We start from the raw sequence: 27,883 nt of genomic DNA, 5'->3' as shown, positions 1-27,883 counted from the left end.
GAGAGATGCTGGTTGACCACGATGGATTCAGAGTAGTCGGAGAAGGAGACTGATCAGAGGGAGTCCTACTCAAAGTAGGGTTGCAGAGTTGCTGTACGGATCCGTGAATCCACGCGACGCATCTCAGGTTCCATGGACAAGATAAGCCCAAGAAGATAATTCTGAACGGGAGGAATCTCACGTGGGCGGTTCAGTCAACCACGATTCTCTTGCAAATGCTTGGGGGGAGAGGGGGAAGGCAGTTATTCAGTAAAAGAGAATATTGAACGTGGTAATTGTGCTAAAGTTAGTATACGAAAAGTAATTAAAAATAATATTACTATATAAGTGGTAAAAATCTCGATCAACATTCGCGTGTTGCTGGAACACGGTCCTCGTCCTTACCGACCTCCAAAAATCTGCTCGTGTCTAATGTACGCTGCGGTGCGCAGAGAGGTTCGCGTCGAGAGTCAAAATTGGTAGCAGCTAGCCGACAAAAGCAGAGAAAAATGGCGACCAGTTCGCGCGAAAGACTCGCCGGTGGGATCTTCCCTCCGGGCCTCCTTCCTTTGTCGTTCGTAGCTACTACTAAATTCTCTGCGCTGCTTCTTCTCTGAATCCAAAACAAAAATCGAATTTCTACGCGCTTCTCAGCTGTTAACTTAGACAGGAAAATAATGGAAGGGGAAGGTCAGGGTGGTGGCGGAGGTGGCGGGGGGCCGGCCCCCTTTCTGCTCAAGACGTATGACATGATCGATGACTCATCAACGGACGATATCGTCTCCTGGAGCTCCAACAAGAACAGTTTCGTCGTATGGAATCCCGCCGAGTTTTCTAGGCTTCTCCTCCCAACCTACTTCAAGCACAACAACTTCTCCAGCTTCATCCGTCAGCTCAACACCTATGTAGGTTTCTACTATCTTTCGCGATTGCACTTTGGTTGAATTTCCTCGCTTGTAATCTGTTTGTCCGCCTCGTTTGTTTGGATCGGGTGAAGAGTGGAAAATGGGTAGTCGTCTCTTTGTTGTACTGGCAATTATTTAATCTTTTAAGAGTAGGAAATTGGACCTACTGATGATCCAATTAGGGTCGGACGAATTGTGTAGGTGAAGGTGATTCTTCGGAATCAATCGAACTGCGGACCATTTTCATTCTGCTCTCTAATGTTCTTGTCGGATTTTCATAGATGTTTTGATGTCGAATTCAGTTGATTTTAGTTCACTCGCTTTTTCTACTTTATCTTCTTATGTCGGTTTAAATTGTTTCTGCATTCCTTGTTGTAGATCTCAATTCCTCTATTGGGAGGGTCAATGGGGTGTGCTATCAGTAATTTTTGTTCCCGGGGCAGACAGACAGGCATTTAGAATTTTGGCTTTGTGAAAATCCTGTTTATGATTTTTCAAATTTGATAATTGGAGGTAGGTCAGGGGTGTAATCTTTCTGAAATACGGAGAGCCATTGAGTTCAATTTCTTAACTTTCAGGATATCGCCCTGTTAGTAGATTATCCTTGCCCTGTTAGTAAGATTATCCCCTTTCTCCCATTTTATGATTGACACAGAGTCGTGACGCTAGTGAATGAGCTCAAGGGAACATACCTTGTTACTGCAATGGAAGGCACATTGTTGATCTTGGTGACTTTCTTTTTAGTTGCAGAACTGATTATTACTCCAAAAAAAAATAAAAAAAAAATAGAGAGCAATGACTATTACTCTCTTATTGTTACTTCAACTTTTCCCAAGACAATCTGATAGACTTTACATGTCCCTGATGTTGTTTGCAATTTCATTTGTTTCAGAAATCAGAATTGATCGATATTCTCTTAAATTTATTATGCCTCTGTAAGTTTTTATTTTTTGTACATTACGTAGAGCAACAAGAATAAATGGATCTGAATTAAATTTTCTTCTTGTTGATAGGGTTTTCGAAAGGTTGATCCAGAAAGATGGGAATTTGCTAATGAAGATTTTGTGAAGGATCAGAAGAATCAACTGAAGCATATACATCGGAGGAAACCTATACATAGCCACAGTCAGCCTCATAATTCATTTGGTGAAGCAGAAAGGATTGCTCTAGAAGAAGAAATTGAAAGGCTCTTGCAGGAGAAAGCTGCTCTTCAGTCTGAACTTTGGCGATTCAAACAGCAGCAATTGGGCACAAAGGCACAGCTTGAAGTCTTGGAGAGGCGGGTCTTTGAAATGGAGCAGAGGCAGTTTAGGATGACTTCATTTCTAGCAAAGGCAGTCAAGAGCCCAACTTTTCTGGAGCATCTAATTCGAATGTCTGGAGGTTTTCTGGATTTATCTGCAATAAACAAAAAGCGGCGGCTGCCTAAAATTGACTTTGCTCAGGAAGTTGTAGAGAACAGCTTTATTGATGACCAAAGCAGCATGGCAAAAGCTGATTTTGGACCCGTTTTTCACCAGGATTTTTTTAATAAGCTCACGCTTGAACTTTCACCTGCTGTTTCTGATAATAACTTGATTTCTGCAAGTGTGCAGAGCTCAACTGAGGGTGGGGGAAGCCCACAGAAGAAGCTTGTTGAAGGAGACGCCAAGGATCCCATTGCTAGAAATGATTGCCTTTCTTTTGGACCTGAGACGTTAGATCTTTCTGATACTGGGGCATCTTTTCTAATTAAAAAGAACAGTTGCCCCAACAGTTTCCTGGGACAACTCAGAATGCATGAAAGCATGGACGAAGAGGAAGGACATATTTCCTGCCAACTGAATCTAACACTGGCTTCTTCTCCCTTGCAAGTAAATAAAATTCCCCAGCAACCAGGTGTAGACCATAGTACATTTGTTGAGCCAAGGCCCACTTCTAATGATAAAGAAATAGAACCAACTAGAATGCCAAATAGTAGAGATTTTGGTGAGGAGGATGCAACCATGGTATCTTCTCAAGGAGCACCTAGTAATACCAATAATCAAGGATCTGCAGCTACTCAGGGCCGAGTAAATGATGTTTTCTGGGAACAGTTTCTGACAGAGAGGCCTGGATCATCAGATACTGAAGAGGCAAGTTCAAATTCTAGGTCCCCTAATTACGATGATCAAGAGGAGAGGAAAGCAAGGAATGGAAAGCTCTGGAGAAACAAAAAGGATATGGAGCAGCTAACACTCTAATTTTTTGTATCAAGGTCTAAAGGTGAGTGATTACATCCATGGAAAGACATTTCCATTAGTAATGGCAAACTCTCATTGTATTAGCGCTTTCAGTCTTGCATGAATCCGGGCATTATAAAATATCATATAGTCCTGGAATTTATTTATTTATTTTCAGTTTAATGGATCTTCTTTTTCTCATCATCTTGCTCAAAAACTGTCCATAGATGTTAAATGCAGAAGCTTTGCTGACCAATCTGATTGATAATGCCATAGATTCATCAGTAGGCATCTGCTTCATTTATAATAATCTTTTAATTGCTCGCTTGCTGAGAAAAGAACCTATAAGTGGAGGGGAAGTTCTTGTCTTGGTGCAGTGAGAACCACTAAACAATTTCTAGGTCAAGATGAAGTAAGAAAAGGATATTGCCTTACATTATTAATTTTATGTTGTATAAATATTGTTGATAAAAATTAGATTGTTCATTTTAATAAAATTCCTATAGCATCATTTTGAGTCGGTAACTATTTTCTGTGCACAAACAAAATAAATGGACCTGTATCCAGGTTTGAACTCTTTTGTGTCAATCAATCCCAATCAATGCCTTTTGCTGATATGGCCAAGTGATTTGGTCTGCTACCCTTTGTTTCTTGATTGTTTGGTTGATATGTGTATAAGCTGGTTTCAGGAGTGTACAAGACGAGAGAGTATTGTTTGCATCTGCTACATGGTTGATGAAGACCGTCTCTACAACTGAAAGTAGTTGGGAGCTTTGATGTATGAGCTTCTACTTCATTGAATCTTGATTAGCTTTATATAGGTGACTTGTGCAGGGTCAAGTTTCAGGTAGTTTACCCTCAAACTGCATTTGGGTTTGGGCACCACTAAGCATGTTTTGGATCGTCTTTTAGGAGGTTACCAATGCATGTTGTTAAGAATGATCTTCACATTGTGTTAGGTGGACTCAGAAGCATATCTGGGACATTTAAAAAAAGAAAACTTGTCTCAATATATTCACTATCTTCTTTCTTGCTTGTCTGTAAAATGCTTCATTAGAGACGTGGAAAAGCTCAGGGACATTGGAAAAACGAAAAGAGAAGGGAAAATCTCTCTACTTCGTGTCTTTTATTTGTTCCTTCTCTCTGTCAAATAGGGCCTAGAGGCCAGAACTATTGAGAATAGAATTTGAGTTCACCTTCAAAGTTCAACTTACTCAATCTTCCATTATTATAGTTGAAATGATGTTGCTTTTCAAACAAGTTTCTACGTCTGATTCATTGCTTCAGAAGAAGTCCTCTTCTTTCCCTCTGGTTCACTCACCGATGCCCTCTTATTTCCGAAAATATACGATATGAAATGATATGGAAGCACTCTTCCTTCAGAATCTTTCTTACAAACATCAAAACTATCTTTTGAAGGGGAGAAACGGATCCCTGGAAGACTTGATTTCAAAGGATTTCGTCTTTCCGAACAGTTCCGCATGACTACGGACAGGAAAAGGAATAATTACAGAACAGTTTCTTTCACATTGGAGACCTCTAATTTTCTTCGCAACAAGATGGGTATCCTGAAAATCCCCATCAACAATCGAATCCAAATGAACCCAAAACTCCATTTTTAAGCAGAAAGCGTATTCAGAGCGGAAATGGTATTTAGATAGACAAAATGAAAAGAAGAAGTAAAAAACGAAAATTTAAGCTTGTTGCGATTGAAATTTAGATACATTATATATATGAAAAGCAAAAGCTTGCACAAAGTGCATCTTACTCCATCATCTTACTCCATCACCGGAGAAGTGTTCTAAAAGTGAGTGTCTCTCCCACAACCGGTAATGACTTCGCATCCCCTGCTATAGCCGACACCCCTGCCATGGCTGCGGCAATTGTAGTACGGGGCCCCTGGAGTGGAACAGGGAACCTGATCCTTCTGTAACGATCCATAGCTGATGTACCTCTTCTGCGCCATCAAGACCCTGCGATTGATCTCTGAGTCCATCTCCATCTCCGCCTCCCACACACAGCCCTCCCCCATCGACCCACTGCAGCCATCGCTCTTCACCGACACCTTCACTTCGCTGCTGCTGCTGTCACCGTCGCTCATCCACAAGCTGGGCTCCGCCGCATGAATGAAACTACAACGCACGAGATGGTCCTCAATCAGGAGAAGAGCAACCAAGGCGACGATGACCTTCTTCAAGGAGATGATTTCTGTAATGGGTTTTTCCATTTTTTGGATTTTCGCTCTTGCAAACTTGGATCCCTCCCTGACGAGCTTTTAAAGATGCCCTTCACTTTCACCAACTACAGCAACAGTGGACTTTACTCCTTATCCAGGGTCTGTTATCCACTAGCAAGGGTGCAAGCCTTACTTTGCTTTTTGGCAGTAGTGCTGGCCATTATGGAATTGGTGACAAGGGCTGATAAGAATTTGTTCTCACACCTCATGTTAGCTTTTCATTTTTATGCTAAGAAGCTGGCATCAGTGAAATTTAAAAGTTTGAAATCGTATTTGCATAAGATGAGTTGTTCGAACAAAGATTATTACTCAAATAATGTGAAATTTATATTACCAATTTGGGAAATTAATTAAAATCACTTTGAAAGAAAGTTTGATAGTACACTTGTTCGACTGACTTTTATCCCACGATATATTGATTGTTATTTCATTAAAAATAGTTTGGAGATTTTACACTTGTAATCTGGTTGCCCTAATTTTCTCTTTATATTTGGGGACACCATTGTTAGGGTTTTATCATCACGGAGAAGGACTTCGAGAAATGTTAGAGAAAAATACTTGTAAGTGTATGCGATTTCTCTTTGTAAATTATTTCATCTTTATAGTGGATTATTGCAGTAGCAAAAGACAGGACATAGTTTCACCTTGAGGCGAACCTGTATAAATCTTGTTATGTTTTCAGTGATTGTTTTTCCTTCTTATGCATTTATTATTACTATCCTCGTTAGTGTTAAGAATTAGATGCCCTAATTCTAAACACTACGAATGGAACACTTGTTGCTAAGTTGTGATTTTTATTTATGGAAAATTACCATTCAAGGACCCTATACTCCCAAGAAGAAAATGAAATCATTGAGTGCATCTAGTGTAAATGAAGTATGAGATAAGCTCGGAGTGACACATTAAAGATATCTCAAGTAAAAGAAGTTAAAGTGAATATGCTTCTTAGGGAGGGTTAGTCAACTTGAAGGGTAAGATGAAGATCAATCGTATTACTCCGGTTATCAGTTTACGTCGTTAGTGGAGCGACAGACTTCATGTCATCTGGATGCTAGAGATGAAGCAGAACATTATCTCCACATTATAAAAAATGGAATCTGGTTTCGACCATTTTTGCCAATCATCCAGATGAAGGAAACGCAGGGGTTCGAACCCTCGACGTTTATTTTTTTTCCCCTCTCCCCGCACCCCTCTCTCTCGCTCTCTTCTCATTTTCATTTTTTTCTCCCTCTCTCCCGCACCCCCTCTCTCGGACTCTCCTCTCCGGCCTCCGTCTCTACTCCCTCTCTTCTCCGACCTCCGTTTCTCGGACTCGCCCTCTCTCCCACACCCCTCTCTTGTCTCCATGCCTCCCTCTCTTCTCTCGGACTCGCTCTCCGTTTTTCTCTCTCGCTTATCCCTCTCTCTTATCCTCTCTTCTCCCTTTCAGCCTCCCACTCCCTTCTCTCTCTCGCTATTTTATTTTCCCCCAAAATACCTTTCGATTTCATTCGATTTCCCCCGTTTCCTCCGGTCCGATTTTGTTAAATTTTATTACTATATTAAACTTCATATTTAAGTTTCTGGTAAATAAAATATAATTAAAGTATGCATTTGATTAATTAATTATTTTTTATTTTGTCAAAATATATTATTAATTAATACCATGTAAAAAATCTATCTTATGTTATTTATATAATATTTTTTATTAATGATTTAATAATGATAATTAAAATATTATTAACTCAAACACTAGGTTTAATTAACTCATTTATATAATTAATAAAATCAATGATTTTAAATTTACTAGAAAAATATTTTTAAATAATAATATGTAAAAATATACAGTATGTTAAAGTTAGTATTTGATAAATTTTTCCTATTTAATCATGACTTTTTTATGTTAAAGAACACCATATATTATCAATAAATTAATAACTAAATATATTATATTTGTTTATGTTATTTTTAACGTTATTTATTTAATTTTTATGATTAATCATGTGTACAATTAATTGACTCACATAATTACTGTATTAATATATAATAAACAGTAATCTTTAACTAATATAATATATAATTAAATTAATTAAATTAATTAATATATTTTAGTTATGCATTAAATTAGTTATAAATTTATTATTTTTGTAATAATAATATTTATTTTACTTAATTTAATATTTAAATATTATATTTTAATTAAATATAATTTACAAGTTACTAATTTTTTATTTTCTACGTTTTCCTCGGGGACACTAACCCCCCTTCAGTGAATATGAAAACTTCAAAATAAAACAAATAAAATAATAGAAATCATAAAGGGAAGATTTAAAAGATTTGCCATGTTTATAAAAAGGGTTCAAGATCAGACAAAAGTTCAACGTAGTTCAAAGAATTGACAACAACAACATCCAGTGCTACAAAGTGATCACTTCTTAGTTGACTATTCTTTCAAGAAAAAAACGCCCGAATTCTTCAAATTTAGTTACTCAGATGTTGCTATCGAAGAATGCACTTATTGGGAAAAAGGCAAACAAAAAGCTGAACACGATCTCCAGAGGTACTAATGAGATTTTGGAATATTTTTATGAAGCCGCCGCCTCACGGAAAATACACACATCTCCACTAATTTTATGAGATCCGCCATTAATCAGGACTAACACACTCGCACTCAGAAAAGAGAAAATTGAAAATCAACAAAAAGCTGTAATAAATTCCGTCTTCTGCCCTGCATCTCTTCCTCAATACCTGTAGTGAGCAGGCTTGTATGGGCCCTCAGCCGGAACACTGATGTACTCGGCTTGTTCTGGGGTGAGTTTTGTTAGCTTCGCTCCGAGCTTGCCCAGGTGTAGTGCTGCCACCTTCTCATCCAAGTGCTTCGGCAGCACATAAACCTTCTTCTCATACTTGCCAGATCCCTTCTCCTTCCACAACTCAAGTTGAGCAATCACCTGCAAGTTTCTAATCTCAATTTCTACGAACTTCTAAGTTTACAGAAAAACATATGGAACCCAGCAAGCGAAATGAATAATACCTGGTTGGTGAAGGAACACGACATGACAAAGCTCGGGTGACCAGTAGCACAACCAAGGTTCATGAGACGGCCTTCAGCAAGCACGATGATGCCAGAGTTGGAGTCAGGGAAGACCCAGCGATCGGTCTGGGGCTTGATCGTGGTGCGCTTCACACCAGGGTAGTTCTCAAGGCCGAGCATGTCTATCTCATTGTCAAAGTGGCCTATGTTGCAGACGATCGCGTTGTTCTTCATCTTTTTCATGTGGGAAACCATGATGATGTCCTTGTTACCGGTGGTTGTGACGAAGATGTCGGCCTCACTCACCACATCCTCCAGTGTTAGGACAGGGATTCCCTCCATAAGGGCTTGCAGGGCACAGATGGGGTCGATCTCAGTCACAATTACACGGGCTCCGGCCTGCTTGAGGGCAGAAGCACAGCCCTTGCCCACGTCTCCGTAGCCGCACACAACAGCTACCTTGCCAGCAATCATGATGTCTGTGGCCCTCATGAGACCATCCGGTAGGGAGTGGCGGCATCCATACAGATTGTCGAACTGTCACAAGCAGATATATGTATATAAAGAGGTGTGAGACATTACCATGGTGTCCAAACGATCAAACCATACTAGAAATAAGGAAAATTCAAATTCTGGTTAAAAGAGTCACCAATCCGCCAGAAAAAATAAATAAAAAACAATAAAAAGGAGAAGATTCAATTTTTAGAGGGAATTAACAAGCAAACTTCGTCAAATAAGAAATTTCACGACGAGTACCAATAAGAACAGGTCGGATCATATGAAACTCAAAAGTAGGAGACGACAGCAGAAAACGGGGAAACATGAAATCTAAGACCCAACAAAAACTGGTACAGAATCAACTGATTAAACACGAAATCCATCAACTTTAGGAATATTCAGGAGCATAACACCGACCAACTCAGGTCAGGATATAAAAGAACAGTTTAAGCCTTTCAGATCCCGCCGAAAAAAAAAAACAAAAAACAAAACAAAACAAAACGAATAATCACAACTAGATCTAAACCAGGAAATTGGAAAAAAAATTACATTTGTCATTATGTAACCAATATCTTATTTATCAGAAAAAAATTGTTCCAAGTAAAACAGAGCACTGGAAACACTAGATCTAAATCCAAGTTCAAAATACAATATATCCAGTATTAAATTAGACATTTGCATCAGAAAAATAAGTAAAATAAATAAATAAAGTGATCTGGATAGATGAATACCTTGCTCTTGGTAACAGAGTCGTTGACATTGATGGCCGAGAAAAGTAAAGTACCGGCGGCCTGCATCTGATAGAGCCTCTTGACTCCGGTGGTGGTCTCCTCAGAAACCCCAACTAATCTCTGCTCCATCTTGTGGAACCTTTTGGGATCCGCCTTCAACCCATCCTTGATAATGGTAAGCACGATCTGAAACTCCGCGTTGTCGGTAGAGGCCGGATCTGGGATCTTACCGGTCTTAGCGTACTCCTCCTCAGCCTTAACACCCTCGTGAATGAGCAGAGTAGCATCGCCACCATCGTCAACGATGAGATCCGGACCGCCGCCAGGACCCCAGTCAAGGGCGCGCTCGGTGCACCACCAGTACTCCTGAAGGGTCTCACCCTTCCAGGCGAAAACGGCGGCAGAGTCACGGGCAATAGCAGCGGCAGCGTGGTCCTGGGTGGAGAAGATGTTGCAGGAGCACCATCGAACCTCGGCACCAAGGGCAGTAAGGGTTTCAATGAGGACGGCGGTCTGGATAGTCATGTGGAGAGATCCGGTGATTCGGGCACCAGCGAAGGGTTGCTGGGGACCGAATTCGGTACGGCAGGACATGAGACCGGGCATCTCGACCTCAGCGAGCTCGATCTCGAGGCGGCCGAAGTCCGCCTGGGACAGGTCCTTGACCTTGTACTCCCGCCCGGAAGAGGTCTTCTGCACGGTGAGCGACATGGCTTCTCTGCTTCTCTTCCGCGACCACAGCCGGTGAAAACAGAATGACGGACAAACAAACCTACTCTCAGTCCGATTGTGAGCGTAAGAGAAAGAGAGCGGCGCGAGGTGAGTGGAAGTGGCGGAGGGAGGAAGAGTTGATTTATAGAGAAATCGTCTCCCCGATTTTTTATTTTTTTATTTCTTCTTTTTTTCCCGATTCCATTGCAACTCATCAGAGAGATCTTGACCGTAGATACTAGGTTAATACACATTATTAGCAGTTCACTTTTTTTCTTATAATTTTTTTATTTTTCGAAAAATTATTTTAAAATAAGGTTTTTTTATTTTTTAATAAATTTTCAGAAACTGAGAGACGTAAAAAAAAAACCTTATTTTAAAATAGTTTTATATTATTTTTTTATTTGGTTATATGTTTGGTAGGAAACCGAAGACTTGCCGGAATCTGGTGGCGGCTTTGACGGCGTTTACGACAGATGTTGCGCGAGTTGTCGTGCTGCACGTGACGCTGTCAGCGTGGCCCACGCATTGCTCGCCCTTGGCTGTTTTTGGACTCTTGTAGTCTCACGACACCCGGTCTCCCGCTATTCGTGACGGAGAAGAATTTCGTGGAATTTTTATTCTCATTAGTAATATTTATTGTTTTTTTTGTGAATTTTGTCGCACTGAATCGTAGGTAGTCCGTTTCGAAAACGAGACGGAGATGTGACAGTCACGTTTGTGGTTGATTCAGGGTTTAAGATATCAGAGATTCCTTCTTTTCAAAAATAAAATTGAAAGGAGGAAATGTGACAGATCAGAGATCCGATCGTGTTGGGGGGTGAGGTTGGTGAAACAGCGAGCAAAATTAGTATTTTTTTATTTTATTTTCTTTTTTTTTAAGAGTTTTGACCGGGTTTTAGAGAATCGGAGAAGACGAAGTCGCCCCTGATTTGCTGTTGGACGGCGACTTCCACCAACCGCCGGTAAACGAATTGTCGGCAAATTTCTCGGAACAAACTGACGAAAATGCCCTCAACAACTACCGACATTACCGTGATCTACATTCTCTCTTGAGAATTAAGAAACGTCGACAATCGGAGTGGAGAACGAGTGGGCATCAATTGCACCCGCACACCGACTTTCTCCGGTGAGATTGGTTTGTTCCCCGTCGCCGTAGAATGTAGATCCACCGACCGCTTTCATGTAAATTGTCGATTTTGCCCCTAACCTCTCTACTTGGTCCGCGTGCGTCCAGCTAGCGAGTATGACATCAGATTTACGTAGATCTGCAGACATTGAAGATAATAAGTAATATTAATTAATTTGGTTAAACTAATTAAATTGATTAAATTTTCTAAAAATAACATATAATGTAAGCCCTTTACTGTAATTTCATTTATCACCTCGGTTTATAAAATCTCTCTTCTGCTTCACCGACTCCCTGCAACTCTCACCAAAGCTGTTCCTCTCCCTCTCTGCTCTCTACCCGCTTTCTGCCAAAATTACTGCCATGGACGCCGTCCACACCTGGGGTCTCACTCCTCTTCAGACCCTCGACGATGAGATCTACGATCTCATTGAGAAGGAGAAGCGCCGCCAATGCCGTGGGATCGAGCTCATCGCCTCGGAAAATTTCACTTCCTTTGCGGTCATGGAAGCCCTCGGGAGCGCCCTCACTAACAAGTACTCTGAGGGGATGCCCGGCAACCGCTACTATGGAGGCAACGAGTTCATTGACGAGATCGAGAATCTCTGCCGCTCCAGGGCGCTTCAGGCCTTCCACCTCGACTCTGCCAAATGGGGCGTTAATGTCCAGCCTTACTCCGGCAGTCCTGCTAACTTTGCTGCCTATACTGCCGTCTTGAATCCGCATGACCGAATCATGGGCCTCGATCTCCCATCTGGTGGACATCTCACTCATGGCTACTATACTTCCGGGGGAAAGAAGATTTCTGCTACCTCAATTTATTTCGAGAGTCTGCCCTACAAGGTCAGCTCTACCACGGGGTATATTGACTTTGACAAGTTGGAGGAGAAGGCCTTGGATTTCAGGCCCAAGCTTATCATTTGCGGTGGGAGTGCCTATCCGAGAGACTGGGATTACTCCAAGTTCAGAGTTATTGCTGATAAGTGTGGGGCGCTTTTGCTCTGTGATATGGCGCATTACAGTGGGCTTGTGGCCGCTCAGGTATACCGAATTGCTGATTGCTACTCAGATCTTTCTGATTAAACACAATTGAGATTTGTTCCTTTTTTATTTTATTTTTTTATATTATTTGTGTGTGTGTATTCGGATGTTCGCGTGGAAATTCTTGATCTAGCTTTCATCGAAGATTTATTGTGTACGACTAGAGGTTATGAAACATATCTTAGCTTTTGTGTTTTTTGTTATGCAATTTTTTTGTATACCATTTGGATCATGCATGTTGAAGATCTGAAACTGACGTTTTGTGTAGCGTTTCCATGTTCTTCAGATCTACACTAGGGTTCGTTAACATATACGTCCTTTTTGTTACGTGAACATGATTATAAGATATCGCGAAGTGAATGATCTTTTGTTACGTTCTGTGAGTCGCAAAATCGTCTGCATTGAAAAGAAATCCTAAATGTTGATTCCAAACTTTGTTTTGTACTAAAGCTTTCTCCATCATATGCAGAGCGAAGAAGAGTTTTGCAGGTTTGTTAGATGCAACAAGTTATGAATTTCATCTTTTTTCTTTTTTTTTTTTTAGAAAATTTTCCTCGAGTCTTCTTTGACTTATTCTGGATTGAAACATTTAACACACTGTTGAGTTAGTATTTTTCTCTGAATTGCTTAGCAAAGGTGTTAATGAACAGCTGTTTAATTTTATGTCAAAGGTTAATCCATGAAAATCGAAGACTTCCTAGGTTATTCAGGGGGCAGTTTTACTGGTTTTGCTTGGGTCTACTGCCACTACCTCATCTTGGTTTTTTGGCCTTGTTTTGATCTTGAAGTCCAGAAGCATTCAAAAGGCTATGTTTCATGTGATGACAGTTCTAGCTGGATGTTTTGAATTTCCCACTGAAATTAAGGAAATATATGTTCGTTTTACCCTTAATTGCAAGGATTATTAGGTCGCTGTGTCTAATCCTAAAAGCAGACTCAGAAGTTCTATGTGATTAGCTCTAACCCTTTTGTCTTACTAGGCTTATGGATCTAGTTGGCTTCCTGAGTTGAACATGCAGCTGCCAGTGTCTTGTTTTGCTTTTATAAATTTCCTTCATGAATTGTTACCCTGTGTGTATTATTGATGCTTGCTGTTGACTGTATAAAGATTTTCTGTTTGTCCTGTTCTGAAGATTAGTTCCCAGCTGCTCCGTGGCTGCATATGTCAGGCATGGATATTCGTATTATGAGTGGGAAACTATGTGGAAACTGAGTTTGCTTAAGCAAAATAGATTCGAGTGAGCAGTTGTGACAGTGGTTTTCAAATGGGAAAACAGACAACAGAGAAACAACTGTTGTATTTTAGAATATGAGTGGGATACCTTGGCAGGAGAATTTGATTAGTTGGTTTGGATGTCTTGTACTCTTAGATTCAAGTTCATTTTTATAATCTCAACTGTGATTGCTTGAACTTCTACTTCCATTTCTCCGGCAGCTTTGAGGTGCTAATTTTTATGGGAGGATGGAGGTGTCTATTTCTCATTGTTAACCTCAACAATATGGTAAATAACAGCAGTGCTTCTGCCTCCTTTTGTGTAGGAAGTTGCAAACCCTTTTGAGTATTGTGACATAGTGACGACAACAACCCACAAAAGCTTGAGGGGCCCACGAGCTGGTATGATCTTCTTCAGAAAGGGACCTAAGCCTCCTAAGAAGGGCCAGCCTGAGGATGCCGTTTACGACTTTGAGGACAAGATTAACTTTGCAGTTTTCCCGTCACTTCAAGGTGGACCACACAACCACCAGATTGCTGCCTTGGCTGTTGCCCTGAAGCAGGTCATGACTCCTGGTTTCAAGGCCTATGCCAAGCAGGTCAAAGCCAACGCTGTTGCTCTTGCAAACTACCTCATGAGCAAGGGATACAAGATTGTCACGGATGGGACGGAGAACCACCTTGTTCTGTGGGATCTACGTCCTCTTGGCTTGACAGGCAGGAAACTGTTTCCAGATTTTCTGTACTTGATCAGATCTCTAATAAAATTAATCGTGCTGATTTGTATTCCTTTCCTTTTGACAGGCAACAAGGTGGAGAAGCTGTGTGATTTGTGCAACATCACACTGAACAAGAATGCTGTTTTTGGAGATAGCAGTGCTTTGGCTCCTGGAGGTGTTCGAATCGGTAAGAAATATTGTTTTCTAGACTATAGGCAGGTGAACCCTGGTGCTGTCCCTTTGAATTCGAGTTTTTGACTGGTGTTGTGGGGGTTGGTTATTGTAGGTGCTCCTGCCATGACTTCAAGGGGTTTGGTTGAGAAGGACTTCGAGCAGATTGGAGAGTTCCTTCACCAGGCTGTGACGTTCACATTGAACATCCAAAAGGCACATGGGAAGCTGTTGAAGGACTTTACCAAGGGTTTGGTCAACAACAAGGACATTGAGAACCTTAAGGAGGCCGTGGAGAAATTTGCAGGTTCTTTTGATATGCCCGGTTTCAAGATGTCTGAGATGAAGTACCAAGATTGAAATATGTGATCCTCCTTCCATACAGTCATTATTTGGCTTGTACCCGAAAATTTCTTTTCATTTTTAAAGTGTCTGATCTAATCATTCTACGTATTGATGGTTATTGTTTGAATCTATCTCTTTCTCTTAAATGTAAAATTCCCCAAAAAAAAAAAAAAAAAAAAGTGAATGATTATGATGCAATGGTACCCATAGTGACCACTATTACTACTAGGGGTGACACTCGCCAATAGCTCGAGTTTGGCTTAAATCCGGTTTGGCTTAGCTTAGATTTAAAAACATTTCGAACGACCTCGAATAAGTCGCGGTTTGGTTCGTGAGTTTGGATTGTTATTTTTATATTTGTCAACATCTTTTGATCATGTGACATTCATAGTGAACACTTCCAGTGTGGGCATAAATAATAACTCAAATCCTCGAGTGTATTATCCCTCTTAACAACTAGTATCTGGAATACTAGTTATCATCGTTTCTTTGAATATTAGTTATGAAACCTTTTAACTGTATCTCCTGCTTGCCCACCGTTAATCAGACTACATTTGGGCAAAGAAGATATCAAAGCAAAAATTGTTTTGGGGTAGCTATCCAATCGATGAATCAACTAATCTCACCCGCATGCAGGAGAGGAGAGGGGTCTTGCCCCTGCCCTCCCTCTCCTCTTTCTACTTCATTCGGGCCCATTGGCCCCCATCGCAGAAAATGCAGAGGAAGTACCTCATTAGCAAACGTCAATCAATTGGCCAAACTAATCAATTTCCGCCAGCCTACTACCAAAACCTCTCATTCTTTCACAAAGCTTTTAACTTTCAGAAAAGGAAGATCTCTGTCATTGCAATATTTAAAACTGGATGCAGGAATACCACTTCCATCAAATGGAGGAATACCCTTGATCATAGATATACTGTTCCAGGCATAACTATTTAAAATCTTTAAAACATCAAACAATCCCAGTATAAGAGAAGCTATAAAAAAAAAATTATCCAGAGTTTAATCTCATGCTAGCAAGACAAACTAAACTGATGTTCTGTCATCATTATCTTCAAAATCTGCTAATAAAAAACACCAATCCTACATGGCTCAAAAATCTACTGCTGTCTGACTTCAGCTTTCTTTTTTTGCCAGAGCCTGTCAAGAGCACCATCAGCATCTCCCTGGAAGCAACAATAAAAGAATATTAACTACAATCTTACATGTAATATACAACCAAGCTCAGCTCTATGTATAACATATGTATAAAAAACCAAAATCAACCACACTGTTTTCTAGCTCAGAATCATCACAGAAATTATATCTTCTAGTATATTTCACTTCATCAAAAAATCTATTCTACTATAACCACTTAATAAAACTCCAAATCCGGATCTAGTGTCCTGTTGAACACACTTCCAGTATCATCACAAGCACCAAATGAATAGCCAGATTTGAATTTCACACATTTGAGAACTTTAATCAAAACTGCCAGATGTAAACCACATATATAATATATATTGCAACAAAAAAAATTCAACTCTATAAAGATTGAGGGAAGAAATAAATTCCACATTTTAAACCTATATACATTTTTATTTTTCCAGTTTACTTAAAATTAAAGACAAATTCATTGCATAATCTTACGTTTGAGTATGACAATCATATCATGCTGGCAAGAAAATACAGTTACACTATTACAGAAAAATGAAAAACTAGCCAGTCAACCACATTACCATGACCCAGTTTTGAAGTGCATTACAATAAGTTAAATTGCCTAGAGCTTACCAAAAACAAGATTACATTGCATGGCAAAATAAGATCACCAAATGACTAATTACTGAATAATTCTACATATTCTCCAATCAGATGGTACACTCAGATCTCCTAGTTTCACTTGGTCTCTCAGAAACTTCACAAATGCTCTCAACCAGAAATAACTGGCAGGCATTTATTGCATAGAAGATCTTTTTACTTCAGCCATGTAGTAGGAAACAAATGATAACAAAGACACCATATTTCAAGATTCGCCGTAGACACAGAAAAAAAATCTCAAAAGAGAATCAGTATAGAGTATAGATTGCATTGTGCCTTACAGAGAAGCAGCAAGAATTGTAAATTGTGAGTAAATAGATCTTCTTTTAACATCATTTCATAATTGGGCCCTCTTGGAAGAATGTAAGCACAGGAATTTAGCATATACATAACATATCTCAAGTAAGCAAGTGCACGGAACCAAGGTGCAGTTACATGCTCAAAATTTCAGTCAAAAAACATATTGAAACAAAAAGCATTAAAGAAAAGATAAATAAGTAGAACAATTTGTAATATATGATAGATACAGACTTGGGCACGGACGAAACCGCAGAGAGCAAAAGTGGAAAACTGCCCAGTGTAAACACCACTCTCATCCAAATGCCCGATGTTTATCTGGACAGAGGCATGGTCCTTTGAAGTAATCAGCCTGTTTGTAGCAGAACTGGGGAAAAAACAAAAAGAATAATCAATAAATGCAATGTCAAAATAATATTTAAGTATATGAAACAAGAAAAACCAACAATAAACAAAACTTCAATTATACCACTTCCTGGGGATGTAAAGATCCATGTGCTGACCCTCTTCGTTCTGCATTTTGGCAGTTGCTTCAACAAACAATTTCCAAAAACACGTTTACACCACCTGAAAGGACTTATAAAGTAGATAATCAGATGAAATAGGCCATAATTGAAAGCTAACAAATATGCAAGTAACAGCATAATCTCCATAGAGAAAGATTAATAATTTCTCCTAAGCACTAAACAAGGTGTCTCAATCCGAATAACAGATGATTAAAATGAGAAAAATTAAAACTTTAGCCCCTTCTAACCCTATTCAAGAAGGGGAATAAACCTTTGCTACTTTCTGAGGTTTCAACAGAAGCAAATCCAAAACTCAAAGTTTCATCTGTGTAAAATCAAAACGGGAGATAATACTAATAAATAAATTGTGGCATATTATGCAAGACAAAAATATAGGCAAAACTACCAGAAAACAGAGGGCCTGCGACATCTGAGAAGCAAGAGAAAGAATAATAATAATTTATAGCAAAACCCAAGTAGGAGCAAACATCACAATCTGACCAGCTCATCTTTAAAAAGCTATTAGACCAAAATACCCTTTCACACTCCTTCGCACTCCAAATAGTATGAGCATTGCTCAATATAAATGTAGCAATCATTGTTTTACACCACATAATGAAGGTCGCACAATCTGGACCACTTGTTTATAGCCATTGAAAAAGCAGTGATCTACCTAAAACTTTTAAAACAAAATAAAATAAATACAAAATTTATGAAGTTGTTGTTGACCCTCACAAAATTGAGGATAATATTTAAATCTAATGAAATTGAGTGTAACTTTAAAATAAAACTTCCTTAGATACTTCCTAGGTGAAGCACGTGAAAGATAAAATGAGAAGCATGTAGTTGGATCTGCCTAATCTGGATCCTCACAAAATGAAAAATAAAAAATAAATCTTTTTTACTAAAAATGACAAATGACAAAACTACCCTTTATGAAGCATAACAACCCAAAATACCCTAATCTCCCCTATGGCATGAATATTCAGGAACCACCTTCACCATTTTTATGCGAAAAGAAATGGTGAGGAAAGGGTAGCAAAGCTAGGGTGAGAAGCAAGTATGGAAGGGTCCACCTTCGTTTCTCATGCTATCCCTGGTTCTAAATAAAAATATAAAAATTAAATATTTTAAATGAACTCTATAATCTCAAAAAGTAAGAAACGGCCTAATCTCGTAGGAGAAGGGGGGGAGGGGAGTGGCCCCTTCTCAATTGTTTAATTTTGAAGGTTTATGTGAGAATATGTAACAAAGAAAGAAAAAGTGTACAATTACTTATTTATTTATTTTAGATTAATCTAAGCATGATTTCTTAAAGAATACACATCAATTACGAATATTTACATACATGGTTGTAGAAATTTCAAAAGTTTGACACCGAAACTTGGTATGCACAACATCAATTCAATTGGCTGACCCATTATAACACCACACTACAGACCCGCCTCAAATACAGAATGGTCATTAGTGCATCAATCAATGAATAAACTTTGACTTGCCTGAAGAGAATTTAAAAGAAGGTCCTAAGCTAAATCGAAATCAGAAGGCAGAGATGCTAGCACAAAACTGACCGAAGAAGGCAAATTTTCAAAAAAAAAAAAAAAAATAGTTATCCAAATAAAAGAACAAAACCAAGACTACCATAAACAATCGTTTTATCAAGTATAGAAATGAACCGATCACAAAACATTGAGCATATGATGAAAATTGAAATATACGTACTAAGCCATGGAGACTTCTCAATTTCTAGTAAGAATTTTAATATAATTACATAAATACCGCTAACCATCCTTCTTAAAGTGAAAATATTATAGTCAGAACGGAGAGCACCCAAAATCGAGTTATTACAAGATATCCAAGGAGGGCAGAAAATCCAACTAAGCTTCTTAGGTACAAAATCCCACTATTCATCGTAAAGAATAACAAATTACAATACACATGCACTAATTTCAGCTCTCGAGTGAAAAATTATGGACAAGTTTTGTTGGCTGCCGGGTGCCTATGCAGAAGAGAATGTTCAACCAAAATTGGGCAAAGAGACAAACAATACCGGAAGAGAAGAAGGAAAAATAGCATCAATATAGTAGCACGGGAAGAGAAAATTACTTTCCACTTTTTTATATACTGTTACACATCACCACATGAATTTAGATACCGCTAGAGAAGCAATATGTATTTACCCACTTGTTCCAAAACGAATGCAAAAACTCTAAAAGTAAAAAGGAGAATGAGAAACTGTCCTAGAATTAACTAGGAATTACTCCAGTGAGACATAACAGGAGGGTGACCAGAGAGGACGTGTATCTGTGTCTGTGTCTGGCTGGGAGAGAGAGAGAGAGAGAGAGAGAGAGAGAGTGGAGATTGTTACCAGTTCGACGACCTTATTGCGCAGGCGAGACAACAACGAGGAAGCACGGGGAAGACGGCGGCTAGATCGTTCGAGGAGAGGAAGATTAGGTTTAGTGGGATATATAAAGCCTGTTGATTTTATAGCCTGGAAACACAGCCCTACTATCAGTGCTGGAAACGTGCATTCGGAAAAAACCAATTTTTTTTTTCATTTTAAGAAGTTCTTAAAAAATCTTTCATCTTAAATTCGCTATTGTTGCCTAGAAATTTATTAGGTTTTTTATAGTGATTTTTAGTATAATATTTAAGAAAAGAAGCATTGATAGTTCTAGCTTTCAAGGTACAGATAACCTCTAATAAAGGAAGTAAAATTACAAAAGAAAAAAATGAATCATATAATTTTCTTTTGAATAAATCGTTTTCTCCTAGTGATATCCAAACTTCCAAATTTTTAAGCACTGTAGAATAAAATGTGTGGGGGTTGATAGAACTAGGAATGTAGAGAAATTTTGAATAAATTTTTGAATATATGCAATTTTTGGGTTTTTTTTCATGCAAAAGGGTAAAATAAAAAATTGAAGCGTAATTCTTGGAGGTTTAGTATGACATTACAAACTCAATTTGTACTCCTCTACATGTTTGTGAGCTTATATATATGTTTCCTAAACAAAATAGTCCTTATTTGACCATTTTCAAAAACTGCACGAAGGGTTGATCAATTAATGGAAAGGTATGATCGATCAGTTGAACCCTATCGACTAGATTTTTAACCTTGTGAATGATCATGCTTAAGGGTTGTTCGTTCAATTGTATAGGTTGATCCATCAATGTTATAGGTTGATCGATGGAGCTGCTATGGTTGATTAGGATTCAGGTTGATCCATCAACCACTGTAAGTTGATCCACCATGCTCTGTATAAATTGATCGATCAAGTTGTTCTCAAATGATTTTGTTTAAGTTCTAAGCATGATTAAGGCTAAAATAAAGTTGATGAAGTATTTCAAAACATTTGTATAAACTTGGAAAACATGGTTTTGAAAAATATTTAATGTCTTAATGCTCCAATGAATATACTTGGGCTTGAAAATCGGAAATTTGGTTGGCTGTATACTTATATAATTAAAGTTCTTGAGATTTTTCTAATGATGTTTTGACTCTTGTCTTCAAATCTTCAATCTTCTTCTTTGTGTGAGTTCTTCTTTGTAGCCACAATCTTCAAAGAGTTTTTGCTTCAAGTTTTGACTTGGCTACTTGATTCATCATCATCTTGTCTTGAGCTTTTGCCATTAAACCTCATAATAATTGTCTTAGAAGTGATCTATCTAAAATACACTAATACAACCACTAGTGGCACATTTTTTAAGCTACCCATTTTGTTATCATCAAAATAATAGAGACCAATATGATTTTTCAATTGATCTAACAGGCTTGAGTCAACTTTCATGAGTTAGTTTCTTATACTTCAGTACATGCAAATGCCTCTCCAACGAGCATATTTCACAATTCAAGCACAACTAGATAGGCACATTAATCCTTAGGACCTATACAATGTAATAGCAACTCAAGGATTCTTCACAATATGATCACACTAGTTAGGGATCTATATTTTTTAGTTTCGATTTTCTAGACTAAGATCAATAAAAAGCTCTCAAAGTGTGAATGCATTGATGTTTGGGTTTTGAAAACAACCCGGTAAACAACAATATTTGTAGTAGTCTTCAATTAACCCGGATAATTTAAAAACAAAATCCACTTTAAATTTGCTTGCTAATATGATTTCAAAGTAATAGTGCACAAAATATAGAAAAAAAAAACAAGTTAAGCAAGTAGAATTTCAAAATAAAAACACATGAAATACATAACTCTTTATTGGGTGGCTTTTTAAATTGCAAATCCAATCTCCAAATTCGGTTTCAAAGTATCGACACACTTAGTAGTGTGATTTTTTCATAGAGTTGAGAGAGGTAAATCTTGGGGTGAAATAGACTTAATTACTTGAGTTTCTCATGTTCAAAAAATTGAATTGTTGAACTTAGAAATATATTCTGTTCTTCTTAAATCTTGACAAAATCTCAACTAAACATCAATATAAAATAGAATATTTTTATAATGAGTTGTTAAACACATGGCTATGCCACTTACAAAGTTTAGAGACCTATCTTGGCTAAGTCGAAGCCTTCAAACTTGTTTTATAGTTTTTTAAGATTGTATTATCCAAACAACTCTAGGTGGGTCAGTCGGTCGATCTTCATAAAATGCCTTTTTCTTCTCTTTAGGTGTTGGACTTCATTTGAATTAATCATTCGATCATCTAGGTGAATGACTCCAATAAAGACTTTTCTCTCTCTTATCGTTCAGTCCATCTTAGCTAGATCAATTGACCTTCATAGATCATTTCCTTGATTTTCTTTAGATCGGTTGGACTGGGGTAGTCTAGTCGATCATTCTTCTACACTATCCCTTTTTATTCATGCCTTCATACGCCTTGCTCGTTCGATTGTTTGGGCATACAATTTCAAAAAAACCTTTTTATCTTTAATCTCATCTGGTAAAGTGTTGTTTGACCAGTTACACTTCTGTCTCATTCTTCCTTCCTTCTGCCATGTTTGCATGGATTGATAGTTAGGAGTAGGTCTGTCAAATGACACTGCATTTTTGGCCTTTTCTTTGTTTTTGCCAATCTAATGGTTGGTTTTGTTTCATCTAGTGGGTAGCCATGGCCTTGCTTGTTGTGTTGAGCTCTCTTGTTAGATCAAATGGTGCGACTAGGTCATTCAGTCAGTGTGTTTTTGGCATGAGTTGTCTGTTTCCATTTTATAAGGGTTGTCGTGTCAATCATAGTTGGTGAAACAAATAGGTTGTCATTCTTAGTGTACATCATTAGTAACTTAAGTGTTTGGTATCATCAAAACTATCATAATGGGATATTGATACCAATAATTTGTTGTTGAAATCTCTTTGTGGGTCTAGGCAAGAGGTTCTACTTTGTTACTCCAAAAATCTCAAGTGTAGGTCTAGGCTAGAAAGCCTGAAGTGTTGTAATGTATGTGAGGGTATGCTTTGTAAGTTGGTTGTTATGGCTAATTGAGTGATGTAAGTCCCTAAGTGGTCAACAATGTATTAGGCCATTTGGGGCTCATGGTGTAGATGTTGTTTGACTATACTTTAGTGGATTTAGGTCTTAGGTACAAACATCTTGGGAGATGACATAATAATTTGAGTTTGGGTTGTGAACTACTATAAATTTATGTTCATTGTACTTTAAATTTTGCTTGAATAAGCCATTAGCTTAATCCAAAGATAAAGAAAAAAAAGAAGCTCAACCACTCAATTCCTTTTTCTTCCTTCCTTTTGTTTATATTACTCTTTATAAGACTTTATTTTTATCATAGAGGGTTTTTCTACATTTGATTTGATATCTTCTGTAAAGAAATATATGATGGAAACAAAGGAAAAGATTTAGATTGTTTACTATTGAAGATGTTTGCATGGTGGTCCTTCATCCTCCTCTCTTCCTTCTTCTTTCATCTTCCTTCTTTTACTCCTTCCTTTATCTTCCCTCTTCTTCTTCTGCCTTCTTACTTCTTACTTCTTCCTTCTTCCCTCTTCCCACTTCTTCTTCCTTCTTCCTTCTTCCTTCTTCCCTCTTCCCTCTTCTTCTTCCTGCTTCCTTCTTTTTTTTTTTACTTTTATTCTTTATTTTTATTATTTCATAATTTTTAATTAGATTGATTAAAATTTTATGATTTTTATTATTGCATAATCATACTAAGTAATTATGAATTTATTTTATTGCATCAAAATTCAAATTCATGCTACTTAATCAAAGTTTTTTAATCAAAATAAAAATTAATTTAAAAATTATAAAAGTATTATATGTCTGATTTCTAAATTATGCTTATTTGATAAAATATTTTTATTATTTTATAATGTTATATAAATTAATCAAAATGTTATGATTACTTTTCATCGTTTGTAAATAAATTAATTACGAATTTAATTCATAATAAAGTTTAAGATTCTTCTTATTTAATTAAAAACCATATTTTCGCTTTAAATAAATTTAAATCATTGCTTATTTAATTTAATTTCATTAATTTAATTATATATCATGAATGGGAATTGAATTCTAAATTATCTTTATGATTCAATTTTATGTTATCAAATTAAAATTTTATTTTATTACCAAAGTAGTCAATACAAGGTTCATGTCAACTAGTTAAAAAATTAATTTATAATAACTTCTAATAGCATGAATGTGCTCTTTTCTTATTTTATCAATGAATTCCATTTGCACTTGTCATAATGTTACACTAACACAAAAATCTACATTCTATTGTATTTTATGTAGGCCACACTAAGATATAAAAGTATATTCTCTAGGGAAAATAGATCACCTTGAAATTCACTTTCACTTTTGAAGCGCACTAACCCCTCCCATGGGTAAATAGCTAAAATACATATGTCATTCTTCAAGCTTAAAAACTTTTTTCACTAAATCAGGGAAGCTTGTCTAAAAGTTTTCTACTAATAGTTGAATTGTAGCATATGATAAGAAAAATTTCTTTTTTTGACAATCTAATATTGCGATGAGGGAAAGACGAATGACCTGACTTAAGTTTCTCAAAAGTGAAAAAATAAAACTCTTGAAAATCAACATTAAAAAAAAACTCTCAACAATTCATTTATGCATATCATGTAATTTTCGACGATAATTGTGTAATGGTAATGATATCCTTGTAGTACCTGGTACTAATCGCATGATTTGGTGAACATAAAAAGGGAAAATCTAGGACACGTTACACACAAATGGGTTAGGTTTACTGCATTAGCCTTTAACTAGGGAAACTGAAGTTTTCAAAAAGTTTTTTATACTGGGTAGGGAGATGAAGCTTAGCATTCTTATCCACCATGAGGCAACATTACCCACTGACATCCCAATGAAGTTTGTAGTATCTTACTAATATTTCTTTGTTTTTTTTCTCGATGTTGTTGTTATTTTTGTTCAACTTTTTCCTGTTTTCTTGTCATTAACATTTGGTGATTGCTGCCAGTAAGTTGGATAATTAACAACAGTCAGAGCTGAATAATTGTTATTATATTGCTCCTAACCAAATTTGATGAGAGAAGAAAGGTTTAGCAAATTTGGAGCCTTTTATGACCCACCTTTTGGGATAACACTTGTTTGATGTTGTTGGGTCTATAATATTAAGTATAAGGCAAATGGGACTATTTAAAGGTATAAGGCTAGATTTGTGGTTAGAGGTTATACACAAACATTCGGTGTGGATGGTTTTGGGACCTCCATACTTGTTGCTTGACTTTATTTTGTCCGTATATTAGTTTCAATGGTAGTAAATCACAGTTGGCCACTGTTTCAGTTGGATGTGAATAACGTTTTTTTCTAGATAGGGGCTTGAAGGAAGAGTGTATATGTAGTAACTTCTAAGGTATGTTGCTCAGGGGGAGAATGCTTAAGTGTGCCAATTGAAGAAAGTTATGTATGGGCTTAAACAAAGTTTGAGAGTTGGGTTTGAGAAGTTTAGTCGTGTGGTTACAAAATTTGCATTTTACATAAGTCAATGTGATCATTTTGTCTTTGTACTAAAAAGGAAGCAAAGTATTGTTATTGTAATTGTGTATGTTGATGATGTTATCTTATTTGTCATTGACTTAGAAGGGATTGCAAAAGTAAATTAGTATTTGGTCACACACTTTCAGACCAAATATCTGGGACATCTACACACACTTTCAAATTAAAGATTTGAAACGGCTAAGTACTTCTTTGGCATTGAAGTAATTTGGAGTAAAAATTTATTATTCTTTCTCAATGAAAATATGTTGTTAATATGTCGAGTGATATGGTATGTTAGGTGCTAAAGTTATTGTCACCCCCATGGAAGTAAATGCTAATCTTCATGACTCTCATAGTCCCATAGTTAAGGATAAGACCTAGACAAATTGGAAAGCTAATCTATGCAACAGTCACCAAGCCCAATATATCATTTGCAATGGGAGTGGTGAACCCAATTTATGGAGAATTTGAGGTTAATCCATTTAGAACCACTTCACAGAATCTTGAAATATTTGAAAGGGGCTCCTAGAAAGATCTAATGTATACACAAAATAATAAGATTGATATATTAGGTTACTTTGATGTAAATCATGTCGAATGCAAGATGGTAGGTCTACTACTAATTAAGGTTGTTTTATTAGAGGTAACCTACTGAACTGGAAGAGCAAGAAACAAGTTATAATGGTCAGATCTAGTGTGGAGGCGGAGTTCAAGGCAAAGACTCATAGTCAACAAACTTATGCAAGTCAGGTATGTTTTGATTGAATTTGCTTTTTCTATTCCAAAACTTATGACTTTGAAAAGTGATCATTAAACAACTATTTTTATAGCAAACAACCTTGTGTTCCATGAAAGAATATCAAAGTCGACTGCCATTTTAATAGAAATATTGTCATGCAAGAAAAAGTCGTCACTCCTTATGTGAAGTCATCAGAGCAGCTTGGAGGTGAGTTCACGGAACCTCTTAAAAAACACACTTCAGATTTTGTGGCAAACTGGGACTTTTTATATTTATTCCCTACCTTGAAGGGGGAGTGTTAAATTACATAAGCCCAGGTATTTTGGTCATATGTCCTTGTTAGACAAATCTCTTGTACCAACAAGAGAGCTTTCATTCCATATGCTTATGTTTCAGTTTGTGTTAAAAACAGAGTTGTATAGAGATATTGAGTATTCTATACTTAAAAGGCATTTTGTCTTTTTACTAAAAGTTCACTAAGTGATTATAATGAGGGATTAGTCTCAATTTTAAAGACTAATCATGCAGCCTCCATTGCTGCTTCTCAAAACTCTCTTCCCCCTTTTGATCCTTCTCCTCTTCTACCTTCATAATTTCTTCATATTTGCACTTTTATCAAAAATAATTGCCAGCCCGAGTATATTTGGATAGCTCTCACCAAGAGATGTATGCCCAAACCATCAATCAAACCAAAATCTCATCTGTGGCTCATCACCCAGTTCGAAGTTTACAGCCTGAAACTCGTTTTTTGCCTCATATTATTTTTCTAAGTAGAAAACAGTGCCTATTGGAGCAGGAATTCTGCATTTACCAATTAGTGTAAGTACAGCCTTAAGGTGACACATTTGATCCCTCTTATTTTTACAAAAACAGATTGTATCATTAACAAACAATAAAATTGGAAAGTTGAGGTCTCCTATACTGGAGATCTAAGAAAGCCAATCGATGTGTTTTCCCAATAGACTATGCATAGCTTCTTCTATGTAGATAGAAAGAAGTGGTGAGAACAGATCACCTTGCAGAATACATCTTAAATGTTTAGATACCTACAAGCCTTGCCATTTATGGCACTCAAGAGGGCAGGAGAGAAGATGCAGCTGTAAATCGAATATCTCCATTTTTCACCGACCCAATCTACTCAGGCACAGCTATTTGGCTGCTTTGATTCTCTCAGTGAAAATCTTTGCCTCCCCATCACTGAAAACCTGGGTTCAGTAACCTGCTGCAGATTCATATGGCAGATATGTTGGACACAAACTGGGGAAATACTAGTAAATTGATCACCTACAGCTATCTACAAACCCCAAAAGCCATAAGCCCAGCACAAAAACTGTATAAATATACGATTCAAACTATTGCATTTCTCAAAGCTGACTAAAAAGTATAAGAAAAAATATTTACTACTTTTTGTTGGAATAACCTAACATAGACTAAAAATTTTAAGTAATTATTAATGGGAAAAATATCTAACCTTTGGCTGTTCATTTTGCCACGAACCTAAATCTTAAGTCTTAGGATAAATATCTTTTCCAAATTTTTCATATTTTTAATTCGGAATTGATAAAAATGTTAGAACAAGACAGTATTTATACTAAAATATCATCCCAACTCTTGGGTATATGTCGTTTTTAAAATTCAATAAATAGTTTACTGTTTTTTCTCTCGATCCATGCAGCAACAAGTGAGACAAATCTCAGACTCCCTTCGAGAATCTGAATGAAATAGAG

At 37.2% G+C, this 27,883-nt stretch overlaps 5 protein-coding genes across 7 annotated transcripts; 2 read left to right on the top strand and 3 right to left on the bottom strand.

The window, feature by feature from the left end:
* Positions 1–489: 489 nt before the first annotated feature.
* On the top strand, positions 490–4,063 carry LOC137952240 (heat stress transcription factor A-5-like). 2 transcript variants are annotated; one of them, XM_068799352.1, is made up of 3 exons: positions 490–884; positions 1,898–3,128; positions 3,775–4,063. In XM_068799352.1, exons 1-2 carry the CDS (start codon positions 657–659, stop codon positions 3,104–3,106), a joined length of 1,437 nt encoding a protein of 478 aa, XP_068655453.1. In that variant the 5' UTR covers positions 490–656; the 3' UTR covers positions 3,107–3,128; positions 3,775–4,063. The 2 variants fall into 2 exon arrangements, with proteins under 2 accessions (XP_068655453.1, XP_068655444.1); XM_068799343.1 differs by lacking the exon at positions 3,775–4,063 and having other exon boundaries at positions 1,898–3,286.
* Positions 4,064–4,719: 656 nt separating this feature from the next.
* LOC137952252 (rapid alkalinization factor-like) lies at positions 4,720–5,402 on the bottom strand. Its single transcript, XM_068799366.1, has one exon. It carries the CDS (start codon positions 5,310–5,312, stop codon positions 4,887–4,889), a length of 426 nt encoding a protein of 141 aa, XP_068655467.1. The 5' UTR covers positions 5,313–5,402; the 3' UTR covers positions 4,720–4,886.
* Positions 5,403–7,857: 2,455 nt separating this feature from the next.
* On the bottom strand, positions 7,858–10,400 carry LOC137952233 (adenosylhomocysteinase-like). The gene is made up of 3 exons (XM_068799330.1): positions 9,564–10,400; positions 8,335–8,871; positions 7,858–8,251 (listed from the first exon to the last, which is right to left on the bottom strand). The coding sequence occupies exons 1-3, from the start codon at positions 10,272–10,274 to the stop codon at positions 8,042–8,044; spliced, it is 1,458 nt and encodes a 485-aa protein (XP_068655431.1). The 5' UTR covers positions 10,275–10,400; the 3' UTR covers positions 7,858–8,041.
* A 1,295-nt stretch (positions 10,401–11,695) lies between these two features.
* Positions 11,696–15,023, top strand: LOC137952226 (serine hydroxymethyltransferase 4). Its single transcript, XM_068799318.1, has 4 exons — positions 11,696–12,444; positions 13,984–14,374; positions 14,462–14,563; positions 14,663–15,023. Exons 1-4 carry the CDS (start codon positions 11,767–11,769, stop codon positions 14,905–14,907), a joined length of 1,416 nt encoding a protein of 471 aa, XP_068655419.1. The 5' UTR covers positions 11,696–11,766; the 3' UTR covers positions 14,908–15,023.
* Positions 15,024–15,780: 757 nt separating this feature from the next.
* Positions 15,781–19,968, bottom strand: LOC137962673 (small ribosomal subunit protein eS21). Of its 2 annotated transcripts, none has more exons than XM_068809682.1 (4): positions 19,861–19,968; positions 17,456–17,553; positions 17,221–17,353; positions 15,781–16,058 (listed from the first exon to the last, which is right to left on the bottom strand). In XM_068809682.1, exons 2-4 carry the CDS (start codon positions 17,503–17,505, stop codon positions 15,993–15,995), a joined length of 249 nt encoding a protein of 82 aa, XP_068665783.1. In that variant the 5' UTR covers positions 17,506–17,553; positions 19,861–19,968; the 3' UTR covers positions 15,781–15,992. The 2 variants fall into 2 exon arrangements, with proteins under 2 accessions (XP_068665783.1, XP_068665791.1); XM_068809690.1 differs by having other exon boundaries at positions 17,456–17,562; positions 19,861–19,959.
* Positions 19,969–27,883: the final 7,915 nt, after the last annotated feature.

Source organism: Aristolochia californica, unplaced genomic scaffold (genome assembly GCF_029961685.1).
Source record: "Aristolochia californica isolate CCGP_79_NKW_82.1479 unplaced genomic scaffold, dmAriCali1.0.hap1 SCAF_1, whole genome shotgun sequence".
NCBI classification, from domain to species: Eukaryota; Viridiplantae; Streptophyta; class Magnoliopsida; order Piperales; family Aristolochiaceae; genus Aristolochia; species Aristolochia californica.
Note: the sequence above shows the minus strand (reverse complement) of the source record. Positions and strands in the feature narration are given on the sequence as shown.

Bases quoted from the DNA above. Each gene is read 5' to 3' on its own strand.
- LOC137962673 (XM_068809682.1), bottom strand. From the start codon at position 17,505: ATGCAGAACGAAGAGGGTCAGCACATGGATCTTTACATCCCCAGGAAG. The intron at 17,354-17,455 runs GTATAATTGAAG...TTTTTTCCCCAG, and splicing joins CTTTACATCCCCAGGAAGTG to TTCTGCTACAAACAGGCTGA. The intron at 16,059-17,220 runs GTCTGTATCTAT...TGTTGCTTCCAG, and splicing joins GCGGTTTCGTCCGTGCCCAA to GGAGATGCTGATGGTGCTCT.
- LOC137952226 (XM_068799318.1), top strand. From the start codon at position 11,767: ATGGACGCCGTCCACACCTGGGGTCTCACTCCTCTTCAGACCCTCGAC. The intron at 12,445-13,983 runs GTATACCGAATT...CCTTTTGTGTAG, and splicing joins GTGGGCTTGTGGCCGCTCAG to GAAGTTGCAAACCCTTTTGA. The intron at 14,375-14,461 runs GCAGGAAACTGT...TCCTTTTGACAG, and splicing joins ACGTCCTCTTGGCTTGACAG to GCAACAAGGTGGAGAAGCTG.
- LOC137952252 (XM_068799366.1), bottom strand. From the start codon at position 5,312: ATGGAAAAACCCATTACAGAAATCATCTCCTTGAAGAAGGTCATCGTC.
- LOC137952233 (XM_068799330.1), bottom strand. From the start codon at position 10,274: ATGTCGCTCACCGTGCAGAAGACCTCTTCCGGGCGGGAGTACAAGGTC. The intron at 8,872-9,563 runs GTATTCATCTAT...TGCTTGTGACAG, and splicing joins ACTCTGTTACCAAGAGCAAG to TTCGACAATCTGTATGGATG. The intron at 8,252-8,334 runs GTATTATTCATT...AGAAACTTGCAG, and splicing joins CGTGTTCCTTCACCAACCAG to GTGATTGCTCAACTTGAGTT.
- LOC137952240 (XM_068799352.1), top strand. From the start codon at position 657: ATGGAAGGGGAAGGTCAGGGTGGTGGCGGAGGTGGCGGGGGGCCGGCC. The intron at 885-1,897 runs GTAGGTTTCTAC...TCTTGTTGATAG, and splicing joins TCCGTCAGCTCAACACCTAT to GGTTTTCGAAAGGTTGATCC.